The sequence below is a fragment of the Acomys russatus genome, chromosome X, assembly GCF_903995435.1.
Source record: "Acomys russatus chromosome X, mAcoRus1.1, whole genome shotgun sequence".
In the NCBI taxonomy this organism is placed as follows: domain Eukaryota; kingdom Metazoa; phylum Chordata; class Mammalia; order Rodentia; family Muridae; genus Acomys; species Acomys russatus.
The window spans coordinates 26,645,643-26,664,875 of record NC_067169.1 but is presented as its reverse complement, the minus strand read 5'-3'; the positions used below and the strand labels follow the sequence as shown (position 1 = coordinate 26,664,875).

The 19,233-nt window shown below is 38.8% G+C and overlaps 1 protein-coding gene across 4 annotated transcripts in view; it reads right to left on the bottom strand.

The window, feature by feature from the left end:
- The window catches only part of Frmpd4 (FERM and PDZ domain containing 4), a 922,813-nt gene extending 909,841 nt beyond the window's left edge, over window positions 1–12,972 (bottom strand). The window contains exon 1 of one of the 4 annotated variants that reach the window (XM_051141492.1): window positions 12,779–12,972. In XM_051141492.1, coding sequence (XP_050997449.1) covers window positions 12,779–12,873 — 95 coding nt within the window. In that variant the 5' untranslated portion in view covers window positions 12,874–12,972. The remainder of the gene's footprint in view (window positions 1–12,778) is intronic. The other 3 variants (XM_051141490.1, XM_051141499.1, XM_051141496.1) reach the window with 3 other exon arrangements.
- Between the last annotated feature and the right edge of the window lie 6,261 nt (window positions 12,973–19,233).

Here is a 19,233-nt window from a genome sequence, read left to right as displayed (position 1 = left end):
AGTCACCAAAGCCATGTCAATCTAGTGGTTCCTAGATTTTTTTTGCCTCCTGATGAAGAGTAAGGAACACAGACAAGGAATAAGCAAATGAAAATAGATTTTATTAAGGAAAAAGGTGAAAAAAGGTGAGAAGGACTCACAAACGGGAAGCTTCACAGGGGGCCTAAAGAATTTACCATGGGAACTAGATAGGGACTGAAGTCATCTTTATTGAGACTATATATTCTTCAAGCATATTCCAGGACAGAGCAACGAGGGTCCTAAACACAGTGTGTACATGCCCCTCAGCCAAGCATGTGATTGAGGCAATCTCTATTTGCTTGTCCCATGTGGGGTAGTAATCACATGCTGTACCCAGCCCTCTGCAGGCCCTTTCTCTTAACATGTCTTACTCATTTTTAAGGTTATTCCTCTACTCAATACATTCTTTGTTCTCTGGCTATATGACTAGCTTATAGTTTACCAAGGACCCTTGCCTTTATATCTCAAAGGCATGAACTCCTGTCTCATTGGGTGATTAAAAGGCTGAAGGGATACAGCTGCTTCCAAAGTACAGTAAACACACCAGGTACTTATGAAATGTGATTGAGAATGGTCCCTCCTAGAAAAAGACATTACAGCAGATACTGAGTGAGGGAACACTCCTGGAAAAGGTAACAGTTGGCATAAAGTCCTAGCTTGGGAAGCAGGGTTCGTACTAAATGTAATTACCAGATAAAAGCAAAGTGATCCAATAAAGGAGAAAAACGGAGCATGAAATATAGCTCAATGAAAAATCAGTGCATAGGATATAGCTCAGTTAGGAGAGTGCTTGCCTAGCACACAGGAAGCCCTGAGTTGAGGCTCAGAACTCCATAAGCCAGGAATGCTGGCCCATGAGTGTAACCCCAGCACTAGGAGGGTGAAGACAAGAAGATCAGAAATTCAAAGTCATCTATAGATCACTACATAGTGAGTTTGAGGCCCGCCTGGGTCCCAAGAAACTCTGTCTCCAAAAATTTAATTTACTTTATTACTGTGATACCTACAGTGTGTGTGTGTGTGTGTGTGTGTGTGTGTGTGTGTGTGTGTGTGTACATATTTCTTGCACTAGGTCTTTGAACTCCAAAGTGGGGAAGAAAAGATGTTACTCCACAATAAGTATATTAAAAATAAAAAATTTCAAATGCACTAATTTCAGCCCTATCAGCAATTATCTCTAACACAAGATGCCACTCTTTAGCAGAAAACAGGCTAGGAGTCAAACAAGTGACCCGAGATGTTATCAAATTGTTGAGGGAAAGACTTCTTGCCATATAGATTTACTTTGCTATTTGTCTGGGCTTTAAAACATGAGAAAAAGATCTGTCTATATGGATGTCAATCTCCTCTCCAAAATTCCATTCATTTCCTATTTATCTCCCATGGAAATCTATTGATTTTTAAAGGTTTTACTTGTGTGTGTGTGTGTGTGTGTGTGTGTGTGTGTGTGTGTGTGTGTATGCATGTGCAAATATGAGCAGCACCAAAATAGGTGCTGAAACCCAAGCACTAGTATGCTACTCAGAACATGGATCAAAAACGAAGTCATGTGAATAAAATTCAGAGAGCTTATGAGAAAACTCCCAAGAAAATAAGACAAGAGTCTTGTGACCTCGGTTTCTTCAAAAGCACAGAATTGTTCTCAGAATGTGCTTCTGTGCCCCTCCCAGATGTAGTGAATAGGAGTGAGTTAAACTTAAATTATATATTAAAACTGACTACTGTTATTTGTTTATATGTCTCTATGGAAAAAAAAAACATGCTTTTTGCCCATCTTGAACTCATGATAACTTTACCCAGGTGACCTTTCTTAACCTTCAGGGTATAAATTGTCCCATGCTCTGAATAAAGTTGGTTGCTGCATGAGACTTTAATCTACATCATTCTGGAGCTCCATTCTCCCAGGTTCCAACCACCTTTCTAGCAGTGAACACTCTACAAGTGTAGCAAGTGCTCTTAACCCCTGAGCCATCTCTCCAGCCCCTGAAATATATTTATTAAAACACCAGCAACTTCCTCAATCCCTACTATGGTGGTTTGAGTAAGAATGCCCTCCAAAGTCTCATATATTTGAATGCTTAGTCACCAGAGAGTGGCACTGTTTGAAAGAATTCGAAAGATTAGGAGGTGTGACCTTGCTGGAGTAGATGTGGCCTTGTTGGAGGAAGTATGCCACTGAGGGTGGGCTTTGAGCTTTTAAATGCCAATGCCAGGCCCACACTCTCTCTGCTTGGAGATCCGGATGTTGCTTCTATCAGCTTCTCCAGCACCATGCCTGCCATGCCTGCTGCCTTGATGATAATAGGCTAAGTCTCTGAAAGCATGAGCAAGGCCCCAAATAAGTACTTTCTTTCTTAGAAGTTGCTGTAGTCATGGTGTCTCTTCCTAGCAATAGAGCAGTAAATAAGACAACTACCTTAAAATTCTTCTGAAAGCTGGGGTCCATGTCATGGAATACTGAGGAGTAGCAGTAGCAGGCAGAGTTTGAAGTATCAATTACAGCTTCTTGGTACATGTGAGGAAAGCTAAGAAACTAACAGATAGCATTACTCTGGGGTATGCGCAGCCCTACAGAATTAAGGCATAGTCTAACATGGGCATCTCCAAACACTGCCTTGCTTTGAAAGGATTTTCCAATGAAATAATAACAGTTTCTGAAAATACAGATGGGATAATAGATAGCATTAATGAGCCCTAATAAGATTTTTCTTTATTTGGGTATACATTCAGCTCAAGCCTTGGAAATAATAGCTTTTATGTGCATTTAATTTAATAAGGTCTATATGCACATTTAACTTATTACGATCTATTGAATAGAAGCAATCTATCAGGCAGTGCCTCTAAGCCTATTCTTATGGGGCCAGGGAAGAGAGATTACATGGTTCTTTGAGAAACTGAAGTGGTACTGAAGTGATGCTCCCTTTCCACCAGAAAAAGAAAACAATGCTTAAGCAGATATGAATTCATAGTTAGGGGTCTGGAGAGATGGCTCAGAGGTTAAGAACACTGAAGGCTCTTGCAGAGGACCCAGGCTTCCACACCTAGCACCTGCCTGGCAGCTCACAACCATCTGTAAGTCCAGTCACAAGGATTCTAATGCCCTCTTCTGGCCTCTATGGGCATGACATGTACATGGTGCTCAGAAATAAATGCAGGCAAAACATGAAATAAAAAATAAAAGGGACAAGTTTTTCCTTAAAAATTTGCATTGCTAAAATGTTTTAGATCAACATAGATGTTTTAAGTTAATAGAGATGAGATATGATAGATATTGATTTTCATTCAGAAATTTAGACCCAACAAGATAGGAAAGAGGTTTACTTCAAGTTTGCCAAATACAAATAGCCAAATCACTATGAATGTAACATTTATATAACTCCTGATTGTCTCAGGGTACTTCCTGCTGTATGTAGTTTATTTTATTCATGTGTAATAATATAAATGTATATGGTATAAAATAAATAATAAATTCAGGAGATCTGATGCCCTTTTCTGCCCCACCCCAGGACAGCAGGAACACATATAGTGCATATACACACATGCAAGAAAAACACACAGATAAAATAAAGATAAATGAAGACATTTTAAAAGTATGTATATTGTGATCATATATATTATATATAATATATATCATATATTATAATATATAACACAAAATAGGACTTAGCCATTTTTATAGTTAGAAGTTAGGTTTAGTCACATTGTTGTGCAACTGATCTCATAACACTTACATTAATCAAAACTGAAATGTTACATTGAAATGAAAATTACAATGAGTAACGTCCCCCTTTCCTTCCCATAGCCCCTGGCAAACACAATTTTTTCTCTTCTATTAAACTGACTACATTAAATACCTCATGTAAGTAGAATCATACAGCAGTTGGTTTCTTGTGATTGACTTCTTTCACTTAGCTTAATGCCCACAAGGTTGATCCAGTGTGTGTGTGTGTGTGTGTGTGACACACATATACATGTATATACGTGTATATATATGTTATTACGTTTCCCCATCTACCTGATGATGGACACTTGGATTGCTCTCACTCTCTGGCTGCTTTGAATAATGCTGCTAAGAATATTCATGTACAAGTATCTTTTGAGATTCTTGTATCCATGGTCTCTCTTTCCAGTTTCAGCTACTTAGCAATTCTGAGTTATGTCCCTTGTCAAAAGGGCCTCACAAAAATGTGAAATTGGTGTCTCACTGCCAAGCCATCTATACAAAAGATACCCTTGATCTTTATTCTATACTTAACTTCTCAATTATATGGATTTCACTTTCTCCTTTCATTATTACAACATTTTTTGAATTTTTACAAGTATGAATTAATTTTAGAATAAAAGGCAATAAAGGTTTTTAAATGTCTATTATAAGTAAACTTCAAAGAGTACCTCAACTATCTCTTAAAACCTCCAATTCAAAGGCAATTTATTATATGAATATTGTTGAATGAATATTTTCTAGTGAAGAACTGATAGAGATTTATCTGAAGAATAGAATTCCTATGCAGTGCGAAGCTGAGAATAAGGAGAAAAAAGTCCCTCTTCCCCTTTAACACCAGAGTCTAATGTATTGCTAACCAATGAAACTGAGTGTAATAAAGAAGCCTTCAAAACAGTAGAGATAGCTATAACCCCTTGTCTTATACAAAGGGACTAATTTTGTTAATCTCTTACTGTGCCTAATTCATAACTTAAATATTGCTATAAACGCAAACACTGTCAATGCAAAATATAGATCATATCTCAAATAGTTTATTCTGGAAACAAATATGAGTGAGAATGACTGAGAACATAGATTCAGGTTTCGCCACATACCGTGTCCCTCCATGGAAATAGTTACATGAGATTTGATTAGTTACAGAATGAAGAAATTCATAAATCAGATTGTTTGCAAAATACGTTGGTGAGGGCCACAGTTAGTTGGCTCATAGCAAAGCAGAGACAGCTCTGCTAGGGTTACCTGCAGTGGGTACCCACAACACTGACCCTGAGAACCATCAGTCATGGATGGGAGAGGAGCTCATAGGGCCCTATCCCTTCCTGCTGGTTGATTTCTGGGAGAAGGGGGAGTCATTGTCTTCAGATGTGGACTCACTGATGAGCCCACCAGTCTCCATGGAATATTTCTAAACCCACGGTCACACAAACATCCCTAGTGGAATTCAACGGGTCACAAAACAGAAAAAAAAATCTCACGAATGTGGAAAATGGATTTATAGGAATAAGAGAAGATTGATAGGGGTAGTAGGGAAATAAGAGAGAGTGGGTATAAGAGTAATTAGGATGCATCATATACCTGTATGACATGGTCAAAGAACAAATTTAATTAATGAAAAATGATATTTATTTGAGTCACAACACCTCTTTTGAAGATTGGTCTGATGCTCTGTATTTGGTGCTAATTACTGGCTCAAAAATATCTAGTTGTTGCCCTGAACATTGCCTCCCTGGTTGAAGAAATAAAAAGCCTACACCCTGGGCGAGGCAGAAGGAAAAGGCAGAGTACTTTGAGCAGAGAGATTCTTGGGAAGGAGAGGCAGAAAGAACAGAGGAGAAGGAAGGAAGAGAATCACCGTGGGACAAGAAAGAGTTATGTGGGCCCAGAGGAGGAACCCTAAAGTCTCACATGAAAGAAATGGCCCAAAAGACCAACCTTAGCAAGTATTTGGGGATTATGGATGGGATTTAAAGCAAATATAAATCATTAGAAGCAGATGGCATGGGATGGTGGCTGGGATATAAATGAAGAAAGCTTAGGAGGTAATGTCTGCCTTGCCCCTGGTGAAAATAGGCTATGCTAAAATACATCAGGTGTCTGTGTCTTTATTGATTGTAAAAGCAGGTGAGATCATACCACCATAATAACTACAGTCTAATAATATTATTTAGGCCATACTTTTAAATTAACAGCAACATATCTCTAACAACACCGCTGTTCAAAATTCTTCCATTGAAAAAAATCTTCAAAACACCATAGGTTCATCAATATTGTTCAAAGTCAAATGCAATACCTTCGTGTATGTCACTGGAAGTTGTGGATTTACATCACCCAAAACTGGTTCATAACATGCTCCTTTGGCTAGTATCCTTGTCGATTGCTTTACAGCACCACCTGTGCAAGCATGCTGAGGTGGTGTTTTTGAAAAAGCCTAGAATTTCTGATAGTTTCATGTTGGTTATTTTTAAGCACCACAGGAATTCATAAAGCATTAAGAACTGGTATTTCCCTTGTAGATTATGTTAATTTGTTTAGAATAGGGGCCCAGTCTACCATGTATTTCCCACTTGCCCTAGAGCTTAGTAAGCAGTCTGCATGTCAGAGACATCTGATGACTTGAGACAGTCTCTGCTAAAAAAAAAATAAAGATGTTCATTACTAGGATATCATTTTCCTAAAGGAGGAGAGTCTGGAGAAATGTCTCAGAGATTAAGAAGGCTTACTTCTTTTGCAGAGGACCTGGGTCTGGTCATCAGCACCCACATCAGGCTCACAAGCACATGTAACTGCAGTCCAGGGGATTCAATAGTCTCTTCTGACTTCCGTGGCACCTGAATATACATGGTGCACATAAACTCAGATAGGCTCACATAAATACACACACACACACACACACACACACACACACAGAAAGAGAGAGAGAGGAGGGAGAGGAGGAGAGAGAGAGGAGAGAGTGGAGAGAGGAGAGGAGGGAGCGAGGATGAGAGAGAGAGAGAGAGAGAGAGAGAGAGAGAGAGAGAGAATATAAACAAATGGATCTTTAAGAAAAAAGAAGGTGCATAGATGAGCATCCTTGACAGTATGACATAAACTTGATCCATCTCTCCTCTCACAGTTGACACAGTTGACAAATCATTTTTTGGAGACAAGATGATTAACTTATATAATCAACTTCTAAGGCTTATATTTCTATCCCTGAGCCAGTGTCTCTTAATCTGTATTTTCAGCACAGACTGCCACGCTTCACAGCTGCCATCTACCAGAGGCTGTTAACATGGATGTTTCAGAGGCCATTTACACTCTAAAATTTCCAAAGCCAAATTTCTCACTTAGCCCTGAAAATATCATCTCTGTAAAGCTGGCTCTATGTTTTGCTTACTATTGGGTTCTTGGGTCAAGAGAATAGTGATCTTTTCAATTAAAAGTAATAGATGAATGAAGAAAGGTCAGCAGAGTCTTCGATTTGTGTTATACAAGTTATTGAAGAGTTCTGTAGTATTTGCCAGGTCTGATAGTTTGAATAGGAAAGGCCCCCATAAGCTCATATATTTGACTGCTTAGCCAATGGGGGAATGAAGCTACTTGAGAAGGATTGGAAGATGTGGCCTTGTTGGAGCAGGTGTGGCCTTGTTATAAGAAGTGTACCACTGGGGCAAGGGTTTTAAAAGTCCAAGGTAGGTTCAGTGGCGCTCCCTTCCTGCTGCCTGAGGACCTAGATATAGAACTCTCAGCTCCTTCTCCAGCCCCATGCCTGCCTCTGTGCTGCACCAACTGGATGCTTTCTCTTATAAGAGTAGTCATGGTCATGGTGTCTCTTCACCACAATAGAGCACTGACTAAGATACCAGGTAAGACCATATCCCATTATTTTTCCCCCCAACATCCTCCTCTTTCTTTGACCAAAGGCCTGCCTCTGGAGCCTCATCTCCACTCACTTCTCCATTTTCTCAGAATCAATTATTCCACAATAAAATGTTCCTAGATGACTGTCATCTGGAAAGCTATCCACAATTCCACTTTGTGATCTTCTAATTTGTTGTTGTAAGTTGGCATTTTGGGGGGGGTGTTGGACTCTTTTCAGATTTATTTATTTGGAGCGCATGAGAGAAAAAAAGAGATGAAAAGAAATAGAGATAGAGACAAGAGACAGAGACGGGAACAGAAAGTGAAGAAGAGAGTAGGAAGGTTCTTGCCATGTTGAACTGTGGAGGTCTGAGAACAATCTCCTCAAGAGTCAGTTTTCTCCAACCACCTTGTTTCAGAGACAGGCTCTTGTGGTTTATATCACCATGCTGAGGATGAGCTTCCAGCAAATTCTCCTGTCTCCAGATATAGAGCCACCACATCCTGCCTTTTATGAGGCCTCCAAGTCACGAACTTATGTCATCAGTCCTATGTTGTAAATATACTTACCTACTGAGCCATCTCACTGGAGTGTTTTGGGTTATTTTGATTTTGCTTTGTTTCTTTCATTTTGTGTGTGTGATAGGATCTCTACTGGTCCTGAAAACTGCTATATAGCTGAGGCTGGCATTGGATTCCTGATGTTCCTGCTTCCACTTATCAGTTGAATAAGCTAGAGTTCCAACTTAAATACCGCCCATTTAATCTTCTGCACCTTTCTCACAAGCTAAGTTGCTGAAATAGGTTCCCTGGAGATATTTTATGTTTATTTATTCACAGACTTATGCACTAGTTTGACTTAATCTGAAGAAATGGCTTCCAATTAAGAGATCTTACTGCTAGTCATGGTAGCTGTATCCCTTTAATCCCAGCTCTGGGGAGACAGAGGCAAGTGGATCTCTATAAGGTCAAGGCCAGTCTCATCTAAATAGTTTGTTCCAGGCCAGCCATGACTACACTGTGATAACCTGTCTCAAAAAAGAACACAGACTCTGTTACCGATACCTGCAAGACAGCTCACATGTATCTATAACTCCAATTCCAGAATCTCCAATGTCCTCCTCTTCTGGCCTCTGAAAATATTTTATGCACATACACACATGAAGGCAAAGCATTCATTCACATAAAAACAAAAATAAATAAATAAATATTTTAAAATATATATTTAGTTTATTTTATGTGTATGAGTGTTTTGCATGCATGCATGTATGCCACTGTGTGTGACAGTTGCCTGTGAATGTCAAAAGAGGGTGTTGGATCCCCTGGAGCTGGAATTGTAGATGATGTGAGCTACCATGCTGTGTTTGTCTGCAAGAGAAGCCAATCCTTTTAATAGCTGGGCCATGTGTCTGCAGCCACTTGAGAAGCATTCATTACTACACCTTCCTTCTTCTCTTCCTCATCCTTTGTTTTCCATTGCCTCCAAAATGACGTCTTTCTTCTGTACCCTAGACAACTATGTAGTGCATCTCCTTTCCAAGAAAAACATGGTGAGTGGGTAAAGAAGATGATTAAGTACCTTCATTTAAGCCAGCTCTTCCCAAACATTTTAGATCTTAGAAAACAGAAAACAAATGAAGTTCATTTTAATAAGAGTTGTCACAACATTTTTGATAGAGTTAATATTGTCTACTTGACAGGATCTCAAATCACCCAGTGACAAGTGGGATGGGAAGATTTACCCTAACTAACTGTGTGATACCATTTCACAGGTTCACAGGGAGAGATAATGAACTAAGTAAAAAGGAGAACTGAGCACCTGCATTCATCTCTCTGTGCTTCCTCACTGTGGATACAAGGTAACCAGTCACCTCTAGCTCCTGCTGCTCTGACTTTCCAGCCATGATGGAGACTGGGAGCCAAAGAAACATTTCTCTCTTTAATTTGTCACATCAGCGCGAAAAATATTTTATATTTACTCCAGTAGATTTCCATGAGAGATAATATGGGGTGGCTTTTGTATGTTTGTTTTTGAGACAGCATCTCATTGTGCAGCCCTGGCTGATCTGGAATGTAACTATATAGACCAGATTGACCTAGAATTTACTATGTAGAGCACAAAGATCCACCTCCTTCTATATTCCTAGTGCTGGCATTAAAGGTGTGAGTGAACTAGGACACCTAGCTAGAGATCATATGGATCATACAGAAAATGTATTTTTAACATTATGAGAAACTACCAGCCAGGCTCAAGAGTGGCTGTACTATTTAGCCAGCAAATTATCCTGGCACTCTATGAGACTTCCAGTCTTTCTACATCTTGTCAGCACACTACAGTGATATATTTTTATTATAACCTAATACGTGTGGTATTTTTTTTTTTGTACTCTAGTACTTTTCTACAGTGGAAGAGTCCCATTGAATATTTACTAAACTTAAATAAACTCATCTCATTTTTATTTCTATTCTGTTTTTTATTTTTTATTCTTGGTGGCAGTATTGAGGACTGAAATTAGTTTTTTTCACATGATAGGCAGACACACTACCATTGTATGCATCCCTGGTACCAACTTCTTGCTTCAAAATTCACTAGTAATGGATCAGGTTTTTTTTCTTTCAGTAAGGTTTGCATGTAAGAAGGAAACCACCCTACTAGAACAGCATTATAGCAATATGAACTTTAAGGTTTATGCCAACAAATTGAATGAACATGAAGGTTGTTGACAAAATTGTTTATAAAATACTCTATTCTTACTATCACTGGAACTACCAAGAATCATTGTCAGTAGTCACAATATTGAGTGAGCTGGGCACTGTGTCAGAAGCTGTGCCTATAGCTCACACATCACTCCAAACTCACTGTTCAAATGCAAGCCTGACATTTAATGATGCTGGCACCCTTGCCCAAAGTCAAGCAAATATATCAAGGCAGCAGAGAACACACCCAAGTCAGGGTGATACTAGGAACCTTGCTACTAAAAATTCTATGATTGACTGCTCAAAGATGCTAGCTCCTGTCTTTAATCAACAGCAACACCACAAAAATCTCACATTGTTTTCATTCTAGAGTGGCACAAAGTTTCAGGAAAGTAAGCATGTCCCTCTCCTGGGTGTTGGGGCAGCTTCAGAAGATGAACCAGGAGACATGTGGATGGAGGAGGATGGGACCATTTGGTCTAGGAAACCTGAACTGGCTGATGGAAAGACCAGCTAAGGATTTCAGGTCTTATTCTCAAGAAGCCAGCAGCAGAAGTGAGACTCACATGAACAAGCTGACATCCTTGAGAACATCTTCCCCTGGAGCCTGAGCTGAAAAGTTATGCTACCAATAACTTTCCATGTTGCTTCATAACAATAGTGTAGCATTTCACTTGTAAAGGAGAAAACAAAGCACAGTAGTGCATACCTGTAACCTTGGCATACAGGAGGTAGAGCTAGGAAGATCAGCTGATCAACGTCACCCTTCCTCACTATATAAAGTTCAAGGCTAACCTGTGATACCTGAGACCCCCTGAGGCAAACAACAACAAAAAGCCTCAACCAATCAAACAACAATAACAATAATATATAACCTAGATCATCTAATGACTATGGGAGAGATTAAACCCATTCAGGCATAACAAAGAACTCAGTCTTAAGAGACAAATCTAGTTCTGACAAAACACAAAGAAACAAGACATTTCACTAGATACATGCAGTTAAAACTGTAGCCAACAAAGTGCCACAATGGAATTCAGTAGCTTGACCTTCTTCATTTGATTTCAATATAGTTCTTATGTCTTGTTAGCCACTTTCCTCCAAACTTATTAAAACTATGCTTTGTGAGTTTAGAGCTCAATCTAGTTTTTAAAATAGTAGTTGCGTGGGCAAGATAAGAAGTATATATGCCAAGCTCCTGCATTTTAAAGTGATCACTCTCAGTAGCGCAGATATCCAGTTATTTCACCGTTTAACTGTGAAATTAGAAAGAAAAAGGGTACACTAGAAAGAAAAGTTAGCCAGTTAAATTATGTCACAAGCAAATAGTCATTTGGGGAGTAGGAGTTGCCCAAATAAGTTCCAAAATGTCAGATTCACATGTTTTCATCTCAGAAAGACAACATATGTTTCTAAATTTTCTGCACACTGAACTGCATAGCAGAAAGAGGTTTCACTTCCTCTCATCTCAAACCCATTCTAAACAAATAGTACCACCACGTAATTATTGTCATGGAAATGTATGTCAAATCTAAAGGACATTTGACTGAAACTTGCAAACATGAAAAGTCAAGGAAAATATTTTTATGAGCCTGGGTAGCTTCTCTTAAGCTGCTGAAGTCCCTGCACACTTGGACTTCCACGTGACATTCTTATTACAGTGTTTACACACTCAATAGTCATAGACCACACTGAAGGAAGCTCGTTTAAACAAATTCATAAATGCCTTACAGTGCACAGTGCCGGGGTGGTTAACGAGAAAACATTAAGTAGCAGAGTGACTGGAAACCTTCCAGTCAGCATCCCCATGTGGATGCATTACTGCTAAGCCTCTCACACATGAAAGTGAGACAACTCGAAGGGGAAGAATACATATTTTAAAAATCAGAAGCCATTCAGCAATCATCTGAACTTTCTATACAACTGTATATGGTTTTTTCCTTCAAAGGAGAAAAACTTATTTAGCAAGCCAAATGAACAGAGAGAAGCAATTAAATCCAAACCAGTTCACAGAGCCAGCATCTTACTGCTTGTTCAAAAATCAGAACTTTTCATCCTGACAGGTACATTTGTCCTTGAGAAGACACCATTTTTAATGCCAAAATGAAGAACGCAAGCCAATTTCTCCAGTAAAAAGTGCTGTCAAAAGTTTACTGTGAATTATAGCCTATTATTATACCATATATAAGAACAAGCAGCTAAATTTCACTTCTCCTGAAAGTTCCTCTAGATATTTATTCTTAAGGAAATAAAATAGTCTAAACAGTTTTAGGGTTTGTCATTTGGTTTTTCTTGCTATTTCTATCCACACTTTCAAATTTTTTCCTCAACCTGAGCCAAACTCTGAAGGACCTCAACCACTTTCAATCCAAGGCATCATTTTCATATAATTTAGACACATGTCATTCAACCTCCATTCATATAAACTCGTCCTACTGAAAAAAATGTCTTGAAAACAGAGACCCCAGATAGTCCCACCTGAAGACCATTACTCACCGGCAAACATGCTCTCCATTCTCCTCTGCTGCCTTACCGAAGCCCCAGGGAATGGAAAAGGTCGACCAATTTTCTCCTTCAAGGTCCTCCTCCATGGTTGAAAGCCAAAACAGCCCACTTTTTCTGGGGATGGAAAGAACGAGACCTCTTCTTTATTCTTTCATAAGAAGAACGACTGTCTCATAAGAAACAACTGCTGTCTGAGGTGGGTGGGGGAGCAATCAATACTAGCTGGCCAATCATATTCCTTCACTTGGCTACTTGGAAACCAGATATGCATAAACAATCACATTTTCCGGGAGGGTTGAAAATACAAAAGAGAAGCAGCTCTGCTTTTTGTAAATTATTAACAGGATTTTTTTTCCCCTGATCATAATCAAAGATGCAGACACTACTCCTTTTTCAGAAAGAAGCCATCAGGGTTAGCAATGGACAAGCTCAAAAAAGGAGCTCCCTGATGCCTATTCTGCCACTGACCTATCTGAACCAGGACAACCCCGTGCAGTTGAAATCAAAGTGATATAACACTCAGAGTGAAATGGCAGCTTCTGGAGGTCCGAAGAGGCCAACCTGCAATTTCAGCATTTGCCTCAGATGAAAATGAATACTTGCTATCCCACGGGCGAATTCCCTAGGGGATATCTGGCACTCCAAGATGGAATGAAGCCACCTGCACACATTTCTCACATCCTTCCTCGATTTCCAAGAGATGCTGCACATCTCCTCTGGCGTTCTTGAGCTTCATCCAAATTCGAGATTTAACACACCTTCCTTGGAGCAATGTGAAAGCTGCCAAGTTTAATGCTAGCCCCTACTCAGTAATTTCAATTCCGTGTGAAAATGCTGACCCACAAAGTATTTAGAAAGCATCAGCTTCTCACAAGAGGGAACATTTGGGTTGTACTGTGTTGGGTGACAGGCAATGGTTTCTTTTTTCTGGACCAGGAACTCTTATTGGCAGCATTAGCAGTATGGGCTGTATACTCTTTCTTGTGTTGAGAAGCTGTCCTATGTATTGGCTGTTCACGGACATCCCTGGCCACTCTTCACTGCATGGCAGTAGCATTTCCTCTCCTGTGAAACCAAAAATGCTGTAGGCATTGTTACCTCACTCCCCTGACCCCTGGAAAACAGAATCAGGTCCAAATGAAGCCGCTTGCCCAGACTGCTTTCTTCAGTGCAGTTTGTCCCAAGGAGGAAGAATGTAACTATGAGAGCCTTATGTCTGAGAAAGGTTTGTGTCAAAGGCAGATGGTAGGTGAATAGTCGAAGCTTGGGGTGAAACACATGACTCATCTGTCCAAGTGCAGGTGGCTAATTAGACTTGTCAAAATAGAGACACACTTAACATACGGGGGAAAATTGCATTCTCCAATGACATTTGCCAACTTTCTTGCTATCATAGTGTGCAAAATAGATCTGGAATGCGTTCATTTTTCCTCAGTTCTACAGTCATTATTTTACCTTGGTAGCAGTCATCTCACTGCAAAGCTGACTTGTTCCAGAGAGCTCTTCCTAACTGATCTTTGACACCAAAGCAAAGATAATGAGGAAGTAAATCCTCTGCCTAGTTATGTAACCCTCAACCAACCCCAGTTGCAATGTTTCCTTGAGAACCTTAGATTCCTGCACAAAAGGGTTTGGGGGGAAATCTTTTCAATTAAATACACCATCAGCAGTCTATCTACACTGTGAAAATGAAGTGGATGGTGTCACAAGCAAAAGCACATTTCACCAAACTCATATGGTGATGGCACCTCATTAAAAAGAATAGTATGCCCAAGGAAGAAACTGAGAAGAGGGGACGTTTTATTGAGAGTGGGGGTGATCAAATTAAAGGCAAGTTCCTCAGGTGGTCAGCTGTGTCAGCACAACTTTCTGCTTACTTCAGAGGCCACTGTGTAGCTCAGCCATAACTTTCCACCTTTAAATGTTTGTATGTTTGCCTCCTTTTGTCCAGTAGACCTCCATTTTCCTGCTGCCTGATTGAGAGTCTATTTCTTATGATGCCTCCCACCTCCTCCAAAGGAACAAACCATTCCTTCCTGGTACCCCTGGAAGATGTTGCATCTCAGTAAAAGCCACTGTCAAACTCTGCCTCCCTCCATAGCTACCTAAATGCACTGTTTCTGATAGAGGGCAAGCCCAATGGGAATAACAAGCTTTAGTTGTTGGGTTTTGTTTTGTGTGGTTTTTTTGTTTTGTTTTGTTGTTTCATTTTGGGGTTTTTCTGGACGAGTGGGTTGTTGCTTTTATCAATATACAAAATATTAAGTTTCATTGTGGCATTCTTTAAAATATTTCTTCTTGTAGATTCTCCTCTCTGTCTCTTCTCACTCATCCTCCTGTCACCCCTTGTCCCGTCAGTAGCTTGCTTTTTACTTTTATATTGCATGTGTCCTTGTGCCTCTCCCTTCACAGACTATTCCCAATTTTACACCAACTTATATACACACACACACACACACACACACACACACACACACACATATCTGTCAAAGAAATCATTGAATCTAAAATGTTCCTGACACAAATCATCCAAGAAACCAGTGACACTATGAAAAGACCAAACCTAAGAACAACTGGAATAGAAGAAAGAGAAGATTACTGGCTCCAAGGACCAGAAATTGTTTTCAACAAAGTTATAGAAGAAACTTTCCCCAACCTAAAAAAAATGAGATGCTGGTAAATATACAAGAAGCTTTATAGAACATCAAATAGACTAGACCAGAAAAGAAAGTTCTTATGCCACATAATAATCAAAACACTAAATGTGCAGAACAAAGAAAGAATGTCAAAAGCTACAGGGGAAAAAGGCCAAGTAACATATAAAAGCAGACTTATCAGAATTACACCTGATTTCTCAACAGAGACTCTAAGAGCCAGAAGACCTTGAGCAGATGTCTTGCAGACCTTAAAAGACCACAAATGTCAGGCCAGACTATTATACCCATCAAAACTTTAATCACCATAGATGGAGAGAATAAGATGACAAAACCAAATTTAAACAATACCTATTCATAAATCTAGCCCTAGCAACTAGAATCTAGTTGATTCTAGAAGAAAAACATCAACACTGGGAGGTTAACTATACCCAAGAAAACACAGGAGATAAAAAACGCCACTGAAGCAAAACCAAAAGAAGAGAATAACACACACACACACACACACACACACACACACACACACACACACACACACAAACACTGCTACCACCACCATCAAAATAACAGTAAATAACAATCATGTGTCATTAATATCCCTCAACATCAATGTACACAATGCCCCAATAAAATGACACAAGCTAAGAGAATGGAAATGAAGACAGGATCCATCATTCTACTGCATGCAAAAAACACACTTCAACAACAAAGATAGATATTAACCCAGAGTATAGGGCTGGAAAAAAAAGCAAATAGACACAAGAAGCAAGCTGGGACAGTCATTCTAGTAACTAGTAAAATAGACTTTCAACCAAAATTATTCAAAAGAGATGGGGAAGGGCGCTTTATACTCATTAAAGGAAAAATCCAACAAGATGACATCTCAGTTCTGAACACCTATGCCCCAAATGCAAAGGCACTCACAGTTGTAAAAAGAAACACTACTAAAGGTTAAATCACACATTGAACCTCACACTTTAATAGAGGGAAACTTTAACATCTCATTCTCAGCAATGGGCAGATCATTGAGATAGAAACTAAACAGTGAAATAATGAATATTAACAGATGTTATGAATCATTGAACCTAACAGATATCTACAGAAATTTTCACCCAAAAAGAAAAGAATATACATTTTTGTTAGCAACTCACAGAACCTTCTCCAAAATTGACCATACAGTCAGTCACAAAGCAAAGCTCAATAGATATAAGAAATTTGAAATAACACTTTGTATCTTATCATATCACCATAGATTAGAAACAACAGAAAACCCACAGACTCATGGAAACTGAACAACTCTCTACTTAGTGACAACTGGGTCAGGGAAGAAATAAAGAAAGAATTTAAAGACTTCCTAAAGTTCAATGAAAATGAAGGCAAAACATCCCCAAAGTTATGTGACACAACAAAAGCACTGTGCCAAAAAGAAAGTTCTTAGCACTAACTGCCTTCCTAAAGAAATTGGAAAGATCTCATACTAGCACCTTAATAATATACCTCAAAAATCTAGAACAAAAAGAAATAAACACACCAAAGAGGAGTAGATGGCAGGAAATAATCAAACTCGGGGCTGAAATCAATAAATTAGAAACAAAGAGAATTATATAAAAACAAAACAATACCACAACAACAAAAGAAGAGCTGGTTCTTCAAGAAAATTAACAATTTAGACAAACTAACTAAAGAGCAGAGAGACAATATCCAAATTAACAAAATCAGAAATGAAAAGGGGGCATTACAACAGACACTGAGGAAAACCAAAAAATCATTAGGTCTTTCTTCAAAAGCATATATTCCACAAATTTGAAAGAATTAATTCAAATGAATTATTTTTTGATTGATTCCACTTACTGAAGCTTAATCAAGATCAGGTAAACAATTTAATTAGTCCCATAACCTCTAACGAAATAGAAGCAGTCATTAAAATCTCCCAACCAAAAACAAAGCCCAAGGCCAGATGGATTTAGCAAGGAATTCTACCAGGCTTTCAGTGAAAAAGCTATTACCAATACTCCTCAAACTATTCCACAAAATAGAAACAGAAGGAGCATTGTCAAACTCACTCAATGGAGCCACAGTCACCCTGATACCTAAACCACACAAAGACTCAAAAAGAAAATGGGAAACTGAATCCAAAACATCATCCACCATGATCAAGTAACCTTCATTCCAGGGATGCAGTGGTAGTTCAATATGCAGAAATCCATCAACACATAAACAAACTGAAAGAAAAAAAAAACACGAACATCTCATCAGATACTGAAAAAACCTTTGACACAATCCAGCACTCTTTCATGATAAAAGTCTTTGAGAGACCATAAGCCCATACCTAAGTATAATAAAGGTAATAATAGATAATAAATAATAAAGGTAATATAGAGCAAGCCAATAGCCAACATCAAATTAAATGAAAAGAAACTCAAAGCAGTTCAACTAAAATCAGGGACAAGACCAGGTTGCCTACTCTCTCCATATCTCTTCAATATAGGACTTGAAGTCCTTGCTAAAGCAATAAGACAACTAAAGGAGACCAAGCAGATACAAATTGGAAAGGAAGACTTTAATGTATCGTTACTCACAGTTGATATGACAGTATACATAAATGACCCCCAAAAAATCTACCAGGGAACTCCTACAGCTGATAAACATCTTCAGCAAAGTGGCTAGATACAAAATGTACTCAAGCAAATCACTAGCCTTTCTGTATACAAATAATAAATGGGCTTAAAAAAGAAATTTGGGGAAACACCCTTCAAGACAACCACAAATAGCATAAAATATCTTAGTGTAACTCTAACCAAGCAAGTGAAAGACTTGTATAAGAACTTCAAGAAATTGAGGAAGATATCAGAAGATGGAAAGATCTGCCATGCTCATGGATCAGTAGGATAAACACAGTAAAAATGGCCATCTTATCAAGAGCAATCTACAGATTCAATGTAATTCCCCTCAAAATTCAAACACAATTTTTTACAGACCTTGAAAGAACAATTCTCAACCTCATGTGGAAAAAAAAATACCCAGAATAGCTAAAACAATCCTGTACAATAAAGGAAGTTCTGAAGCTAACACCATCTCTGATCTCAAGCTGTACTATAGAGCAACAGTAATAAAAATGGCATAGGACTAGCATGGAAATAGGCTGGTTGATCAGTGGGATTGAATCTAAGACCCAGAAATAAACCCACACATCTATGGACACTTGATTTTTGACAAAGTAGCCAAATCCATACAATGGAAAAAAGAAATCACCTTCAACAAATTGTGATGGTCTAACTGGATGTCCGCATGCAGCAGAAAGCAAATAGTTACATAATCACCCTGCACAAAACTCAAGTCCAAGTGGCTCAAAGACTCAATATAAAACCAAATACTATTAAAAGAGAAAGTGGGTAACAGCCTTGTAATAATTGGTACAGGAGACAACTTCCTGAACAGAACACCAACCGTTCAGGCTCTAAGATCAACAATTAAGAAATGGGACCTCATGAAACTGAAAAGCTTCTATAAGGCAAAGGACACTGTCAAGAGGGCAAAATGGCAGACAACAGAATGGAAAAAGATCTTTACTAAGCCTACATCGAACAGATCCACAAAATATAAACAACCCAAGAAATTTGACACCAACTAACCAAACAACTCAATTAAAAAATGGGGCACAGTGCTAACAGAAAATTCTCAACAGAGAAATACTGAATGGCTGAGAAGCACTTAAAGAAATGTTCTATGCCCCTAATCATCAGGGAACTATAAATCAAATGACTCTGAGTTTCCATCTTATACCTCTCAGAA